The following is an 18,259-nucleotide window of genomic DNA, read 5'->3' on the forward strand; positions in this document are numbered from 1 at the left end:
AGAGAGGGAAGCAGGCTCCCTGCTGAGCAGAGAGATGCGGGGATCAACCCCAGGACCCTGAGATCATGACCTGAGCCGAAGGCAGAGGCTTTAAACCACTGAGCTACCCAGGCGCCCCTCTTTTTTTTTTAACCACATCTTCTTTATCCATTCATCTGTTGACGGACATCTGGGTTCTTTCCATAATTTGGCTATTGTGCACATTGCTGCTATCAGCAATTTTTAATGAGCTACAGTACATGTTTTTTGTTGCACTCAGTCTTGGAATCCCAGTGTGGATTTCATACTCAGGGCTCCTCTTGTTTTGGACCTGCCAAGTTTCAAGCACTCGAGAGCGCCGCCATTCAGCCAGTGGCTGCAGTATCTGACAACGTCACCAGATGAATCGCCTGACCCCGGATCTAGGAGTGGGGCTTCCTCAAACTCAAGATTTAAAAAAAAAAAAAATTTTTATTTATTTATTTCAGAGAGAGAGGGTGAGAAAGAGAGAGCAGGGGAGGGGCAAAAGGAGAGGGAGAGAAAATCTCAAGCCGACTGTGCACTGAACACAGAGCCCCATGGGGGGCTCGATTTCATGACTGTGAGATCATGACCTGAGCTACAAGCAAGGGGTGGCCACTTCATTGACCGAGGTGCCTCCCTCAAAGTCCGGATTTAACATGTGACAGTGTGCCCCCAGGAGACAGTGTCTTGGCTTTCAGTCCAGACCCGAGACTCTAGAGTCTCTGGAAGGCTCAGTCCATTAAGCCTCTGCCTTCAGCTCAGGTCATGATCCCGGGGTCCTGGGATTGAGCCCCGCATCCGGCTCCCTGCTCAGCGGGGAGTCTGCTCCCTCTCCTCGGCTCATTTGTGTGTGCTCTCTCTCTCAAAGAAATAAATAAAATCTTAAAAAAAAAAAAAAAAAGACCCTAGACTCTGAAGTCAGACTGCAGGCTTCCAATATTAGCTCTGTAAATCCAACATCTTGGTACCTCAGTTTACTCTTCTATAAAAGGACCTCGGGGTTCTGTGGGGATTAAGTGAGTTAATAGATATTAAACACTCAGAATGGAGCCCGGCGTAATTAAGTGCTGTGTGAGTGTTGGCTTTTATTATTGTTTAGAATTTTTGTGTAAGAGAAGGTCCCTCAACCCCACATTAACAGTGGAAGAATGGGGGCTCAGTCGGTTAAGTGCCGGCTCTTGAATTGTGCTCAGGTCATGATCTCAGAGTTGTGAGATGGAGCCCCACATGGGACTCTGCTCTTAGCACAGAGTCTGCTTGTCCTTCTCCATCTGCTCTTCCCTCGCGCCGCCCCCCACCTCTCTCTCTCTCAAATAAATAAATAAAATATTTAAAAACAGCTGAAGAAGGAAAACTCCCTTCAAGACTTCCCATCCTCAGAGTGGAGGCTGTCCAGAATTTGTCGGCAGCACACACCACCTCTAACAGCCTCATGGAGGGCCTAGAGGTCACCTGGATTCTCAAGGGAGGGTTCTCCACCATTCCACACTGGAACGGACGTGTGCAGTCATGGAGCTCTGGACACCTCCCAGTCCAAACTCTGCCATGTACTTCCCTGTTCTCAGTTTTCTTGTTCCATCTGTGTAATGGGTTGAATGATGCACCCCTCCCCTACCCAAGACTTGTCCACCTGAGCCCTGGGGATGGGAGGTGCTTTGGACAAAGGGTGTAATTAATTAATTACAGGTGTAATTAAGGTAAGGCTCTCCGGATGATATCATTTTGGATTATCCAAGCAGCCCCTCAACCCAACGCACGTGTCCTCACAAGACAAAGGCAGGGCGCGCAATGGGACCCAGATAGTAGAGGAGAAGCTTTGTGAAGATCCACAGAGAGACTGGTATGATCAGACCACAAGCCCCAGGAGTGCCTGGAGCCACCAGAAACTGGAAAAGGCAAGGAAGGAACTCCCCAGATCCTTTTGGGGGGAGCGTAGGGGATGGGAAGCGTGGGTCTGCTGCTGACACCTGGATTTAGGATTTCCGGCTTCTAGAATGGTGGAAGAACAAAATTCTGTTGTTTTAAGCCACCAGCAGTACCCAAGTTTGTGGTACTTTGTTAGGCAGCCACAGGAAATGAATACAATGTATTTGGGGGCCTGTGTCTGCCACTCGGAAGGCTGACTTTCTGTGGCTTTCAGATACCATCTCTTCCAACCCTCCGTCACAAGAGGAAACTGAGTCTAGGCAAGGGGGCAGAGCCAGACCCAGACCTCAGCCCACCCTCCCCCACATTCGTAATTCAAGATTCAGAGGTCCCTGTGGAAACTTGCAGGGTATTGCCTGTTGAAAAAAAAAAAATAGAATATTTACTGAATTTCCTCTTAAGGCCGTGATTGAAAACACAAGCTTTGGTTGGAATCCTGGATTGACTGTTTATTTGCCGTGTGGTCTTGGGCAACAGAATAACTTCTCTGGGTCTCAGTTTCTCCCTCTATAAAATGGGAATAATAAGTCATCTTAGAGGGTTGTGATGTGCAATGCACGAGAATTGATCAACCTTGCCATTTGACACAGTCCTGGAAGTCTTTGCAAATGCTATAAGACAAGAAAAATAAATGAGATGGAAAGATCGGGAAGCAAGAAAGAAAACTGCCCTTTGGATCATTTTCAAGGAAAAACAGAAAGACTGAGCAAACTATTTTGGTATGAGAATTTGGCCAGGGGGTGGCTGGGTGGCTCAGTCATTAAGTGTCAGCCTCTAACTAAGGTCATGATCCCAGGATTCTGGGATCAGGCTCCCTGCTCTGCAGGAAGCCTGCCTCTCCCTCTCCCACTCCCTCTGCTTGTGTTCCCTCTCTGGCTGTGTCTCTCTCTGTCAAATAAAAAAATAAGATCTTAAAAAAAAAAAAAAAGAATTTGGCCAGATGGCCTGTTAGAAGGCCAACTACCAAATATTTGTGTTAATGAAATTTTATTTGTTATTAAAAATACAAAGATAGAGATGCCTGGCTCAGTCGGTTGAGCATCTGCCTTCTGCTCTGGTCATGATTCCAGGGTCCTGGGATTGAGTCCCATGTCTGGCTCCTTCAGTGGGGAGCCTGCTTTTCCCTCTGCTTGTTCTCTCGGTCTGACAAATAAATAAATAAAATCTTAAAAAAAAAAAAAAAAAGATAGTTGGAAATCTTTTGTTTGTTTGAAGATTTTTTTTTTGAATATATATATATATATATTTAATGTTCAATGGGGATCAGAGAAGTGTTTTGGTTTCTTTTTGCTTTTTGTTTTTTAGATTATTTATTTATTTATTTGACAGAGAAAGAGATCACAAGTAGGCAGAAAGGCAGGCAGGCTCCCTGATGAGCAGAGCATCCGATGTGGGGCTTGAGGATCCTGAGATCATGACCTGAGCCAAAGGCAGAGGCTTAACCCACTGGGTCAACCAGGCGCCCCTTGTTCGAAGATTTTTTTTTAAGATTTTATTTATTTATTTGACACAGAGAGAGAGATCACAAGTAGATGAGAGGCAGGCAGAGGGGGAGGGGGAAGCAGGCTCCTTGCTGATCAGAGAGCCTGATGTGGGGCTCGATCCCAGGACCCTGAGATCATGACCCACGCCAAAGGCAGAGGCTTAACCCACTGAGCCACCCAGGCGCCCCTTGTTTGAAGATTTTTAAGTAAACTCTGTATCCAGGGTGGGACTCAAACTCACAACGCCTAGTTTAATAGTTGCATGTTCTTCTGACTGAGCCAGCCAGGGGCCTAACAGTTGTAGGTCTTTAACCAATAATGTTTAATAGCAGTAATCAGCTAGAAATTATAATAAAAATAAGGAGTTAAACTAGAGAAATACCACCTGCATGTACACTGGTGACTCTCGTTTTTTGGGTTTTTTTTTTAGGGTTTTTTTTTTTTTTTTAATTTGAGAGAGAGAGAGCACAAGCAGGGGAAGGAGAAAGAAGAGAGGGAGAAGCTAGCTCCCTGCTGAGCAGAGAGCCCGATGCAGGGCTTGATCCCAGGACCCTGAGATCATGACCTGAGCTGAAGGCAGACGTTTAACCAGCTGAGCCACAAGAATGTTCCACATTCTTGTCCTTTATATAACACTTAATGGGTATATGATTATTAGTTCAGTGATTCGTAAACTTTTTGGTCTCAGGACCGCTTATGCTCTTAAAAACGATTTCAGACTCCAGGGGTGCCTGGGTGGCTCAGTTGGTTGAGCCACTGCCTTTGACTCAAGTTGGGATCCTGGAGTCCTGGGATCAAGTCCTGGAATCAAGTCCTGTATCAGGCTCCCATTGGGAGTCTCTTTCTCCCTCTGACCTCCCCTCTCATGCTCTCTCTTAGTCTTTCTCTCTCCCTCAAATAGATAAATAAAATCCTTAAAAAAAAGTTATTGAGGACCGCAAGGAGTGGGATTTTTTTCTTTCAAAGAGTTTTTTTTTTTTTTTTAAAGATTTTATTTATTTGACAGAGAGAGATCACAAGTAGGCAGAGAGGCAGGCAGAGAGAGAGAGAGGAGGAAGCAGGCTCCCCGCTGAGCAGAGAGCCCGATGCGGGACTCGATCCCAGGACCCTGAGATCATGACCCGAGCCGAAAGCAGCAGCCTAACCCACTGAGCCACCCAGGCGCCCTCAAAGAGTTTTTTAATTTGCATTATATCTCTCAATATTTACTGCATTAAAAATTAAAGCTGAGGAATTTAAAAAACATTTGGTTCGCTTAAAAAATAAACAATTTTGGTGCGCCTCAGTGGCTCAGTGGGTTAAAGCCTCTGCCTTCAGCTCAGGACATGATCTCAGAGTCCTGGGATGGAGCCCCACTGAATTGGGTTCTCTGCTCAGCGGGGAGCCTGCTTCCCCCCCCCCCTGCCTACTTGTGATCTCTGACTGTCAAATAAATTAAAAAAAATCTTTAAAAAATAAACAATTTCGGGAAGCCTGGGTGGCTCAGTTGGTTAAGCAGCTGCCTTTGGCTCAGGTCATGATCCCAGCGACCTGGGATCAAGTCCCACATCGGGCTCCTTGCTCAGCAGGGAGCCTGCTTCTCCCTCTGCCTCTGCCTGCCATTCTGTCTGCCTGTGCTCACTCTCTCCTCCTCTCTCTCTCTGATAAATAAATAAAAATAAAATCTTAAAAAAAAACAATTTCATGTTAACATAAAATAATATATTTTTTAATTAAAATAACCATAGACTCCAAAACAAGAGAAAATTTAATAAGAAGAGGAACATCGTTTTATAATTTTTGCAGGTCACTTTAATGTCTGGCCTCAAGAGTAGAGAGCTGTGTGTCCTCGTATCCGCAGCCGTGTTTAGTGTATTGTGATATTATACAGGCCACACTGTACACTTGTGAGACGGTGATTATGAAAAAGGCAGGTAAGTGTCTTAATATTATTATAAACATCTTAGCCTCTTGAATCCCTTGAAAGAAGGCTGGGGAACCCCCTCCAGGGTGTCGTGGACTGCACTTTGAGAATCATTCCTTAGCTTTGGGTTTGATAGAGCTTAGAGACAGTATCCTGGGAAACTGAACACCTTTGGGGACCAGGTGACCTGGTTCAAGAGACAGCTCTGCGTACAAGCCAGAGGAGCTTGTATGTTTTCTGACCTGAGATACTCTCTGAGCTCAGATACTCTTTGAGCGGGGGTTTCTTCATTTCTAACATGGGGATAGGAGTCATTAAAATGGTAAAAGCACCTCTTCTACGAAGGTTGTAGTGAGACCCAGAGGAGATGACTCTCCGATGCCTGTCTGGCATGGAGCATACAATAAACATTTGCTGTTATAATTTGGGAAACGTCATTTTATTACCAACACTTTTTGTGCATGTAGTTAATTTCTCTGGAGCCCTGTCTTGGGCTGGGCGGTGCTAGGGAGGTGGTGATGACTGAGACGGGCTTGGCCCTATCCCTGGGGCGCTCCAAGTCCAGTGGGTCACAGCGTTTTCATTTGTGGGGGATTGTCCTTAGCACCGGGTCCCTAACAGACATGAGTTCTTAAAAATGGGGAAACAGGGAAGGGCATTTTAGGCAGTGGGAGGATCACCCAAAGAGCACTGGAGAGGGGGACAGCTCTAGTCTCGGGACTGACTGGCCAGGTTATTGTGTTCGTCTGTCTCCAAGATCCTTCAATCCTGGGGTGCCTGGGTGGCTCAGTCCTTAAGCGTCTGTCTTCGGCTGGGGTCCCTGATCCCAGGGTCCTGGGTTTGAGCCCCTCATCAGGCTCCCTGCTCTGCGGGAAGCCTGCTTCTCCCTCTCCCACTCCCCCTGCTTGTGTTCCCTCTCTCCCTGTGTCTTTCTCTGTCAAATAGATAAAATCTTTAAAAAGAAAAAAATGCTTCGATCCTTTTGCTGGTGGGAAATAGGTGTGCATATCTAGGTGTTTTTGTTGTTGTTGTTTTGTTTTTTATTTTTTTTTTTTAAAGATTTTATTTATTTATTTGTCAGAGAGAGAGAGGGAGAGCGAGCGAGCAAGCACAGGCAGACAGAATGGCAGGCAGAGGCAGAGGGAGAAGCAGGCTCCCTGCCGAGCAAGGAGCCCGATGTGGGACTCGATCCCAGGACGCTGGGATCATGACCTGAGCCGAAGGCAGCCGCTTAACCAACTGAGCCGCCCAGGCGTCCCTGTTTTGTTTTTTAAATCTCCCTTCCTTCCCAACCTCTTTTTGTATAAAGTTAGTTTCTGGAGGGGGCCCCTGGCTGGCTCAGTCGGTAAAGCATGCGACTCTGGATCTCAGGGTCGTGAGCTCAAGCCCTGCATTAGGCAGCAAAAATAAATAAGCAAACAAAGTTAGTTCCTTGGTTCTGGGGCCTTCGGGGGAAGTCCCACCTCTTATCTAACCTCAGTCTCTCGTGCTGCAGATCCTCCGTTTTGCTGCATATCCAACCCCAGCGACCGGTGCAGACTTGGGACGGCCGGGCAGAAGAGGTGCCAGGGATGGCGCGGGGTCGGGGCCGGGCGCCTCCACTGTCCCCCATCCGGGGGCCGCCGCTCGGGGCCGGGTGAGTCAGTCCCCGGCGGCTCCCGCGTCATGCAGGCCGCTCCGCTCCGCGCTATTTCGGGCTCCGGGCGCTATAAATAGAGGCTCACGGAGCGGAGCCGCCCCCCTCCGCTCTGGCCCCCCTGCGTCCCCAGCCTCGCCGCGCGATCGCCGGGCCGCGCGTCACTGCGGCTAAGTTTAGAGGCGGGTGGGGACGCCGGCCTGGTCACTGCGCCCCTCGGCCGCACCCCCGCTTCCAGAGCCTTCGGATGGCGGCTCTGTGCCCCCCGCCCAGAGTTCCTCTGGCGGAATTAGGGGCGGGGTCCCCATATTCTCCGTCTCCGTTCCAATATCTCCGAGGCGCAGAGGAAACGCAAAGTTAGGATTAGGGGAAGGTTTGGACACTGGAACAAGGGTCTGGTTCGAGAAGCCACCCGGGGAACTGGAATTGCGTCTGGGTTTTGAACTTGGAGCGTTTGGAAGGAGGGCGCGGAATCAGAGCGGGGACAGGTGCGACATTCGAGCTCGCCACTCTGGGAGTCGGGAAGCTTCGAAAGCAGGATCCGAAAGTTCTGTTAGGGAATCGAGTAGAAATCAAACTCGGAAATGATGTAGAACCGAGGGCAACTTTTCCGCACGCTAATGCCAACAGGCTCGGCGTTACAGTAACCGCAAGCGGCTGGGCGTTTGCCACATTTCTGCCCCCAAAGAATCGAGTAGCGAAGAGGCCGCCTGCGCGGGGTCTCGTCCCAGGGCGCCGAGCGCGGAGACTCTGGCAGAGCCGCTCCCCGCGCCCCTACACCCCAAATCCTCTTGCGGGGCGACATCGCCCCCTGGCGGAAAAGGCCCGAGTTGCAGGTTGGTTTGGCAATTCCATTCCCACAAGGGAGAAACTAAGTCCCACCCAGGCTGGTCTCTTTCTAGAATACAATCTCTTGCCCTTGGATTCAGGGACACATTTCCATGGTCCTTCTCTGTGTCGCTGGGGACTCAGTTCCCTCATATGTCAAATGACCTGTCGATACTTAAGGGGAAGATTATCGTGAGACCTTAGCTCATAGTAAGTGCTCAACCTATTTTGATGGGACTCTAGTTGGTGGCAATATTTTTATTATTTATAGAGCTCCTCACCCTGTGACAGTGTGAGACCTCCTCCCGCATCACCTGCCTCACAGCGCCATGCTTTTTCTTCTTCATAGCACAGGTGGCCCTCTGAAACTCTCTGATTTGCTACCTTCTCGTGGCCTGTCTCCTCCATGAGACCATCGGCCCCACACGGCAGGGACCTGGGCTGACTTGTTCACCACTGTGTCCCCGGTACCTGGCACATAGTAGGTGCTCAGTATGTAGGGATTCAAGGGATGGGTGAACTGTCCATCTCGATACAGTTCCCTGTGGTCTTACTGAATCCTCAGCAGTTACAGATGGGGAAACTGAGACCCCCAGCAGTACAGTTGCTGTAGTGCTTGGCCTCTGCTCTCTGCTCATTCACACAATACCCTGTTTGGTAGCCCCTTCTGGTTGCCAGGCTCTGGGGGGTGGAGCCTGGAGGTTAGGGAGTGTGTGAGTGGGGAGGGGTGAGGGAGGTGGGGAGGTAGGGTGAGGTGGGCAGGGACCCGGTGATACAGCAGTGGCCACAACAGCTCCAGCCCCTGCTGTCCAGGACTTGGTTAGGGCTATTTTATTTTTATGACAAACTCAAATCAAATATAGCACCTGCCGTGTGCCAAGTGTAGTTTTAGGCTTGTGACACGTAACTCATTCCATTCTCAAAACACATCTACTATTGTTATTCCCATCTTATTTATTTTTAAGATTTTTTAAAAAATTTATTTGTCAGAGAGAAAGAGAGGAAGAGAGAGCACACAAGCAGGCAGAGGGAGAAGTAGGCTCCCCACCGAGCAAGGAGCTAGATGTGAGACTTGATCCTAGGACCGACTGAGCCACCCAGGCAGGTGCCCCCCCCATCTTATTTATTTTTAAAGTTTATTTTATTTATTTATTTTTAAGTAATTGCTACACCCAACATGGGGCTCAAACTCACCACCCAGAGACTGAGAGTCACTCACTCTACTGACTGCATCAGCCAGGCACCCCATCCCCATTTTAGAGATGAGCAAACTGATACGCACAGAGAAGCTGAGTGGCTGGCAAAAGGTCACACAGCTAGTAGATGACCTTGGGGGAGAATTACACCCAGTGATGAGCCTGCATAGGTAGGAGGGAGAATCATGGGGACGGTACGCTTTCTATCAGCCATGTACAAGCCAGAGAGATAGGACGGGTATCTTCTAACTTTGCAAGAAAAATAACTAGAAACCCAGAATCAGAGATTCCAATTGTGAGGACAAAATGAAGTTACCTTTGAGATGAGCCAGACTCAGAACATGACAATCCAGAAAGCTCTCTGAAAGCATTAGAAGTGAATGGACTCAAGCAAATAGTAAAATGAATTCTGAAGAAAGAAGGTTATAAAAAGTAACAGAATTGTTATGGGTTGACGCTTGTCCTCCAAAAAAGATGTATTGGAGTCCTAACCCCTGGTACTTCAGAATGTGACCTTATTTGGAAATAAGGTCTTTACAGAGATAACCAAGTTAAAATGAGGTCATTAGCATGGGCCCTAATCCAGTTTGACTGGTGTCTTTATAAACAGGGGAGTTTAGGCACAGAGACAGACACACGCACAGAAAAGACCCTGACGCAGAGAGAAGATGGCCATCTACAAGCCAAGAAACTCCTGAGGCTACCAGCAGTTGGGAGAAAGGCCTGGAACAGATCCTTTCCTGATCCTTTTCCTTGTTCACTAGGAGGGGACACAGCCCTGCCAACACCTTGACTTTGGACCTGTAGCCTTCAGAACCGTGAGACAATTCATTTCTGTCACTTAAGCCACCCAGTTTTGGGTACCTTGTTACAGTTCTCCTAGGAGACTAATAAAAAATATATTTATGAATCAATTGTATAAATAAAAGTTATTTATAAAAAACTTTTATAGTAGGCTCCTAACAAAAGCTGGAATCATTGGAGAGAGAGAGACAATCAGTATATTCAGGTATATGAAAAAGATGTCTTTTAATTAACCCATCAGCTGAGGCCTCTAGAATGGCTCAGTTAGTTAAGGGTCTGCCTTTGGCTCAGGTCATGATCCCAGGATGCTGGGATCAACCCCCCTGTGTCCGGCTCCCTGCTCAGCCCAGAGTCTGCTTCTCTCTCTGCCCCTCCCCTTTGCTTGTGCACTCTCTCACACTCTCTCTGTCTCAAATAAATAAATAAAATCTTTGAAAAAATGAAACTGTCAATTCATTGAAATTCTAAGCTGCTAAAATCCATCTAGAAGAGAAAAGGTGTAAGAACAGTAAAGACAGATTTGAAACTGAACGGGAGGGGGACTTGCCTGATGTGATCACAAAATGTCTTAAAATAAAATCATTAGGGGCGCCTGGGTGGCTCAGTGGGTTGAAGCCTCTGCCTTTGGCTCAGGTCATGATCTCAGGGTCCTGGGATCGAGCCCCAAATCGGGTTCTCTGCTCAGCAGGAAGCCTGTCCCCCCCACCCCCGCCTGCCTCTCTTCCTACTTGTGATCTCTCTCTGTCAAATAAATAAATAAATAAAATCTTAAAAAAAAATAAAATAAATGGTATTGGGACAGTTGGCTACATTCATCATAAATTCCTGCCATAGTGCATCTTCAAAATTAAATCTTATATGGATTAAAGACAGAAACAAAATCAAGACTCTGAAAGTATTAAAAGTAATTACAGGATATTTTTATGACCTCGGGGGTATAGCAGTTCTCTTAAACAACACACCAAAACCCAAAGTCAGCACCGAACAGACTGATAAACAGTTCTGAATAAACACTAAGAATTCTCTGACATAAATAAATAGTTAAAATACAAAGTACAAACTAGGAGGGGATACTTGGAATATACATAACTAAGAATTAGAATCAGAATCCATAAAGTACTCCTACAAATTAAGACTAATAAAAAAAAAAGGCATACAACCCCATTAAAAAAATGGGCAAAGGATATGAGCAAGCAATCCACAGAAGACAAACTACATAAGACCAATAAACTCAACAAAAAGATGTTCTCTCTCCTTAGTAACCGGAGAGCCACAAGTTAGAACAGTGTGATGCTGTTCTTTCAGGAAATGACTAATTCTAACTCATCAACCAGGTCTCTGCTCAGATGTCTCTTCCTCCAGGAAGCCCTTCCCTACCCTGGGGCTCGGTTCTGCGGCCCCTTCTCGCCCCTCCCCTCCCGCCGGGGGTCCCGGGTCTCCCATCCCAGCCTTGCCCACTCCGGGCCGTCACTGGGAACTCAAGTGTGTCTCGCCCACTGGAGTGGGAGCTACAGGACAGGAGGGAGCAGTGGTTGTCAGTGGTCCACTGCTGAGTCGCTAGCACTGCCCCGCCCAAGGCCAGGAACAGAGGAGGCGCTCGGGAGTACGCGTGGAATGAACGAATAAATGAATGTGGAAACCGAGGCCAAGTCAATGGCCCAGAGCTGGGATGTAACCCAAGTCTGGACTGAGAGGAGGAACCTAGGTTTTTTTTTTTTTTTTAAGGTTTTATTTATTTATTTAACAGAACGAGAAATCACAAGCAGGCAGAGAGGGGGGCGGGTGAAGCAGGCTCCTCGCTGAGCAGAGAGCCCGATGCGGGGCTCCATCCCAGGACCCTGAGATCATGACCTGAGCCGAAGGCAGAGGCTTAACCCACTGAGCCACCCAAATGCCCCGGGGAGAACCTAATTTGATCTCCCGCCATCTCCCCCCCCCCCCCCCCGCAGTGAATCCTGTCCGGAGCTCGAGCACAAGCAGGTGCCTTATAAGGGCACCGAAACTGAACTTCTCGGCAACCGGAGATGTCCAGGTGGCTGGTCAACCGCTCTCCCCAACCCAAACCTCCGCAGTCCTCCAGGACCATAGAGAGCTGCGCAGCGACCGCCCCTCTCGAAGCTCTACCCCTCTGGGGAACGGTGAGAGCAGGATCGGGGGCTAGAGAGGCCGGAAGTGCGGCGAGACCGGGGACGCGCTGGCCGCGTCGGCGGTGGGAAGCCTCGGTCCCTCTCCGGTTTTTCACTCGCGGCTCGGAGACAAGGGTGAGTCTTCGCGGCGCTCCGACCGCCGGCCCGGTCGAGAGGGGGCGGGGGGAGGAGGAGGCGATTGGCAGCCACAGGAGCCAATCAGTCGTAGTGTTTCAGAGAAGGACGAGATGGTGCCAGGGGAGGGTATCAGGTGCGAGCCCTGTGGGCGGGAAGGAGGGGACGGAGGCTGGACTGGACCAACGGGGGGCGGGGCGAATAGAAAGTGGGGACCGTGAGGGGCGGGGCTAATGAACGCCTAGACCGGTGAGGGGCGGGGCGAGCTGAAGGTGGAGGCTCCCTGTGGGCGGGGCTTTAAAGAATCCGGGGCACTGGGTGTTTGGAACTGGTCGCTGCGGAGCGCCGGGATTTTTGGGGTGGGCTGGCTGTGAGTGGGGGTTCCTACTTGGAGGATGGGAATGCAGGCCCTGGTGTCTCCCTCGCCCCCGCCGCCATGTCTTCATTTCCAGGCCCCAGAAGAACCTTGGGATGGACGAAGAGGGAGTGCGGCAGCCCTCTGGGCCACCCACGAGGAAGAAATTCTTCATACCGCTGGAGGAGGATGAGGCTCCTCCTGCAGGGGTAGGATGAGGAGATGGGAAGAAGGCTGGGAGGCTGGGCGGGCGATTGAGAGGAAGGAGGACAGGAACGGTCCTGTGGCCACCCGTGTGGATTAGGAAATGGGACCTGGGTCACCTTGGGAAAACATCTCTGCTCCGCAAGTCTGTTTCCTTTTCTGTAAAATGTCGTGATTCTAAGAGAGGGCTCCAGGCAGGGACAGCGAACCGGCAAGCCCTATTTTATGTGGCAGGCACCCTGGTTTGCAAAACTTCAGTTTATTGCTGACGTTTGAGAATTGGAAGACTTTGCAATTAAAAAGAAAGTTTGCGCTTTTGGCATGTTTTGGTAAATGGAAGGAGCTGACAACACTGAGGATGCATTCCTACGGGAAAATAATTGGCTGGTACTGAGGACCCGCTGATCACTAGGGGCTAGGAAGAAAAACAAAGTGGGTCAAGGGTATAGGGGGTGATGGGGGAAAGGTGCTACCTTACTTGAAGGGACTGCTTCTCTGAGGAGGTGACATCTCGCCGTGATCTGAACGAGGTGAGGGAGTGAGCTATGTGAAAACATCTGGAGGCAGAAGGGACAGCCAGCGCAAAGGCCCCAGGGAGTTCGAGGGCAGCAAGAAGGCCAGTGGGGCTAGACTAGAGAGAGCAAAGGGAAAGAGGTGAGAGGTGAGACCCTCATGAGGCAAGGGGGCAGGGACAGATCGTCCAGAGTCTTGTGGGCTGTGGTGACAGCTTTGGCTTTTGCTCTGAGATGGGAGCCACCGAGGTCTCCAAACAGAGGGTCATGAAATGACAGTGAAGAGACTGTGGGGAGTAAGGGTGTCGGCAGGGAGCTGGTGAGGAGGTGACTGCAGGGGTCCAAGGGAGAGAAGACGGTTGCCGGGACCAGTGCAGAGGCTGAGGAGTGGGGAGAAGGGGCTCGATTTTGACTTTGACACTCCCCTCCCCTGCACAGGTCAAGCCCTTATTCAAATCTACCCGGAGCCTGCCCACCATGGAGACCTTGCCTCAGGCAGCCCCTCAGACATATGCTGAGTATGCCATCTCGGGACCTCCAGGAGGGGCTGGAGCACCACAACCCCAGGGGCCTGAGCCCCTGGCTGGAGAGACTGCTAATCAGGCCCCCAAACCAGGGGCGAAATCCAGCAGCATCATTGTGAGCCCCCGCCAGGTAAGGAGGGGATGGAGAAGTGGGGGTAACTTGGGTTATGGGGCGGGGAGTTCTGGTGGGTAGTGGAAGGGAGGCTGAGCTCTGGCCACTGTGCTCCAGGCTGGGCCCCTCTTTCATTCATCTATTCAAGTACTACGTGTGAGCTGAGGTTGCCCCGTGTCCTGTTGTTTGTTATGACAAAAATACCATAGGCCGGGTAGTTTAAACAGCAAACATTTATTTCTCAGAGTTCTGGAGCCTGGGAAGTCCAAGATCAAGGCCCTGGCAGATTCAGTATCCAGGAAGGACCCTGGTTCATAGACTGCTGTCTTCTCACTGTGTCCTTACACAGCAGAAGGGGCGAGGGAACGCTTTGGGGTCCCTTTTATGAAGGCCTTAATCCCCTTCACGAGGGTTCCACCTTCATGACCAAATCGCCTCTCCTCACTTCCTAATAACATCACATCATGGGTTAGGATTTCCACATGTGAATTTGGGGGGAGGGCACAAAAGTTTAGTCTGTAACACTCTGACTCTTCTTTTTGGGGGTACAGCCACGTTAGTGCAACTAAATTTCCTGTCCCCCGGGTTTATTCATTCATTCAAAAACTGTTTCTTTTTTTTCTTTTTTTTTTAAGATTTTATTTATTTATTTGACTGACAGAGATCATAGGTAGGCAGGGAGGCAGGCAGAGAGAGAGGAAGGAAAGCAGGCTCCATGCTGAGCAGAGCCCGATGTGGGTCTCGATTCCAGGACCCTGGGATCAAGACACGAACCGAAGGCAGAGGCTTTAACACTGAGCCACCCAGGCGCCCCCAAAAAATGTTTCTTTTTTTTTTTTTTTTTTTAAGATTTTATTTATTTATTTGACAGAGAGAGAGATCACAAGTAGGCAGAGAGGCAGGCAGAGAGAGAGAGGGAAGCAGGCTCCCCACTGAGCAGAGAGCCCAATGCGGGGCTCAATCCCAGGATCCTGAGATCATGACCTGAGCCGAAGGCAGAGGCTTAACCCACTGAGCCACCCAGGTGCCCCACCAAAAACTGTTTCTGGAACGCAGGCCTGAGTTCGCATCCTGCTCTGGCACACAGTAGCTGTGTGATCTTGAGTGACTTAACTCATCTGTGCCTTTGAAACAAGGTTTCGCCTGCCTGCAGTCGGCAGATATGTTCAGAGGTCACCAGGTGCTCTGCCGTTGGCAGAGGTCCCGTTCTGCAGAAGAGCAGCCACTTACAGAGATATTGGTAGGACCCGAGAATGTGAAAAGATGCGCAGTATTGTCTGCTGGCAGGGACATGCAAATCAAGATCACAGTGGGGTAGCAGCTTATGCCCATGAGATGGCTGTCATCAAGGGGCCATAGAGAGGGTCTCGAGGCCATGGAGGAACTGGAGCCCACATGGGCTGCTGGTGGGAATGCACAACGGTGCAGCCACCTTGGAAAACAGTCTGGCAGTTCCTCAAACACTTAAGCATAGAGTTAGTGGGGCACCTGGCTGTCTCAGTTGGTGGACCTCAGGGTTGTAGGTTTGAGCCCCATGTTAAGTTTAATTACTTAGAAATATATATACTTTTTTTTTTTTAAAGATTTCATTTATCTATTTCACAGATCACAAGTAGGCAGAAAGGCAGGCAGAGAGAGGGGGAAGCAGGCTTCCCGTTGAGCAGAGAGCCCGACGCAGGTCTCGATCCCAGGACTCTGAGATCATGACCTGAGCCGAAAACAAGAGTCAGTTGCTTAACCAGCTGAGCCCACCCAGATGCCTCCCACAAAAATAAAATCTTGAAAAAATAATAAGAGTTACTGTATGACCCAGGAAGTCTGCTTCTAGGTAGATGTTCCAGAGAAAAGACAACATACATCCGTACAAAATCTGGGGCACAAGTGGTCCCCGCAGGTTTGTTTCAAATAGCCAAAAAGTGCAGACCACGCATATGGCTGTTGGCTGTTGTCTGGCTCCTTTCTCCTGGCATAAGGCTTTCAGGTTCCTCCACGAGGAAGCGAGAGTCCGTGCTTCCTTCCTTCCCTTTCGTGGGCCCGAGGGTATTCCGGCGTGTGGGGGCGCTGGGCCGGGGTTCTTCTCCCTCCACTATTGGTACTCATTGGTTATTCCAAAGATGCTGCCCTGAACATTTGCGTTCGGGTTTTTTGGTAGATGTGGGTTTTCGATTCTCTGGGAAATTTATGCAGGCGTGGACTTGCTGGGTCATGGGGCGGCTCTAGAGTGAGCTTTTTTAGGAACTGCCAAACCATCGTCTCCAACGCGGCATCGGTTTAGGTTCCCGCCAGCAGTGGGCGGGCATTCCAGTTTGCCCAGATCCTCACTGCCTTTCCTTGTCTGTCTTTTTGACTGTTTCGGCCATTCTTGTGGGTGTGAAGGGGACAAGGTGATCCAATTATTTATTTATTTATTTGAGAGAGTGAGAGTGAAAGAGAGCATGAGAGGGGAGAAGGTTAGAGGGAGAAGCAGACTCCCCAAGGAGCAGAGAGCCCGATGTGGGACTCTATCCCAGAACTCTGGGATCACCACCTGAGCCGAAGGCAGTGGCTTAGCCCACTGAGCCACCCTGTGTCCAGTAATCTTTTTTAAAAAAGTATTTTGTTTATTTGAGAGAGAGAGATCATGAGCAGCGGGGAGGGGTAGAGGGCTCCATCCCAGGACCCTGGGATCATGACCTGAGCCCAAGGCAGATGCTTAACTGACTGAGCCACCCAGATGCCCCAGAGTAATCCTTTAAAAATGGAAATGGGATCCTGTCTCAGGTAGACATCCTAACTGGAGGAGGAGGGGGAGAGGGACATGTCCATGACCAGGCTCGGGTCTCTGGATGGTGGGGCTGTCCCCGAAGTGGGGCCTGTTGGAGGGGCAGGTGTGAGGGCTGATGCTGAGGGCATGGGGAGGCAGTGAGGCAGACCTCCTGGAGGAAGTGTCCCACAAACCCAGGACATACACGTCGGGCCAGGGGAGAGGGCTGAGCTAGAGCGACTCAGGGATCCTTTAGTTAAGGCTCAGGGCTGGGGGGAGGGGCCTAGGTCAGAGCCCAAGCACCAAGGACATTTCAGGCTGAGGAGGTAGACTCTGGAGAGGAGGACCACAGGCACAGGCAGGAAGAGGTGGGGAGGTGTTGATGGTGGTGGGGCAGGGGGCCCTGGGGTGGCAGTAGTCCCAGGGCTATTCCAGTTAATGGCTTTGGCCCTTCCTCCCTCCCCAGAGGGGCAACCCCGTGCTGAAGTTTGTGCGGAATGTGCCCTGGGAGTTTGGTGATGTGCTTCCTGACTACGTGCTAGGCCAGAGTACCTGTGCCCTGTTCCTCAGGTGAGCTCTGAGGGGCTGCCCCACCTTCCACGGAGGCCTGGGAGGGTATGCCCCAGTGTTTTGGATCCTTCACCGGGAGACGTTTGCATGTGGCCCTGTTGGCTCTGGGCCTCCATGGGACCTTGTATGGAAGGAAGAGGTCTTAGCCTGGAGGTGCCCAGAGTCAGAAGAGCTGCAAGCCCAGACTGTGGGTCTGAGGGAAGAGAGCCTGGGGGCACAGGCTCCTCAGTCTGAGGGAAGACAGGACTGGGGGGGTCTTAGGCTCCTGGTTCCAAGGGAGGAGGGGGTTTGGGGCTTGGACTCCTGGGTCTGAGGGAGGAGGGGAGTGATGGCCTGGACTTCTGAGTCTGAGGGAGGAGGGGCTGGGGGGTCTGGACTCCTGGGTCTGAGGGAGGAAGGGGTCAGGTCACTCATGTCCCAGGCATCCAGGACGAGTTGATGAGAACGAGGATTTCTCTACCCTCTGCCCCTATGAATCCCATTCCCTCTCTACTCCCTGGGGTTCCTCTCCAGTCAGAGCTCGAGGGGGAAGTGAAAAATCTAAGTTCCTGTCCTCCCTGCAAGGTGGGAGAGCTGGTGGCTGCTGGGCAGAGATGTCCCCTAGTTCCCTGGGTGGAAAAGCCACCCCTTCCCCCAGCCAGCCCCTTTTGAGGCCAAAGCAGACAGTCCCTGGGATGGGCCTGCCTCCCAAGATCGGCTGCACAGTGTCCCCCAGTCCACGCTCTCCGAGCCCTGGTTTCCTATTCTCTACCCAAAGCCCAAGTCTCTTCCCTGCCTCCGTGAGGAACCTGGGGTCTGTTCTTCCAGGGAGCCAGAGCCAGGCAGCTCTCGCTGTGAACCCCACTGTGCCCCTGCCTTGCTGAGTGAGCTGGGCCATGTCACTTCACATCTCTGAGCTCCAGATCCCTGTGTTGCCCATGCCCTCTGCCTGCCACTGAGAGTGAAGAAGGGCTCCCGGGGTCTCGGGGAGACTGAGGCCTCCCAATCCCTCCCTCTCCCCTGCCCCCCAGCCTCCGCTACCACAACCTCCACCCAGACTACATCCACGAGCGGCTGCAGAGCCTGGGGAAGAGCTTCGCCCTGCGGGTCCTGCTCGTCCAGGTGGACGTGGTAAGCAGTGGTCACTTCCCTACTGGCCTCATTGACCCCATCTGTGAAATGGGGCGCGTTGGGCCTCATGGCTGCCAAGTGGACTATT

At 50.7% G+C, this 18,259-nt stretch overlaps 1 protein-coding gene across 4 annotated transcripts in view; it reads left to right on the forward strand.

Annotated features, from left to right (window-relative positions):
* The window catches only part of ERCC1 (ERCC excision repair 1, endonuclease non-catalytic subunit), a 41,469-nt gene that overhangs the window by 15,083 nt on the left and 8,127 nt on the right, over window positions 1-18,259 (forward strand). For 2 of the 4 annotated variants that reach the window (XM_082710665.1, XM_082710663.1), the window contains exons 2-8: window positions 6,812-6,952; window positions 9,587-9,794; window positions 11,730-12,041; window positions 12,494-12,605; window positions 13,551-13,766; window positions 16,958-17,061; window positions 18,072-18,171. In XM_082710665.1, coding sequence (XP_082566791.1) covers window positions 12,513-12,605; window positions 13,551-13,766; window positions 16,958-17,061; window positions 18,072-18,171 — 513 coding nt within the window. In that variant the 5' untranslated portion in view covers window positions 6,812-6,952; window positions 9,587-9,794; window positions 11,730-12,041; window positions 12,494-12,512. The remainder of the gene's footprint in view (window positions 1-6,811; window positions 6,953-9,586; window positions 9,795-11,729; window positions 12,042-12,493; window positions 12,606-13,550; window positions 13,767-16,957; window positions 17,062-18,071; window positions 18,172-18,259) is intronic. The other 2 variants (XM_082710664.1, XM_082710662.1) reach the window with 1 other exon arrangement.

The sequence above is a fragment of the Mustela nivalis genome (genome assembly GCF_964662115.1).
Source record: "Mustela nivalis genome assembly, chromosome: 18".
In the NCBI taxonomy this organism is placed as follows: Eukaryota; Metazoa; Chordata; class Mammalia; order Carnivora; family Mustelidae; genus Mustela; species Mustela nivalis.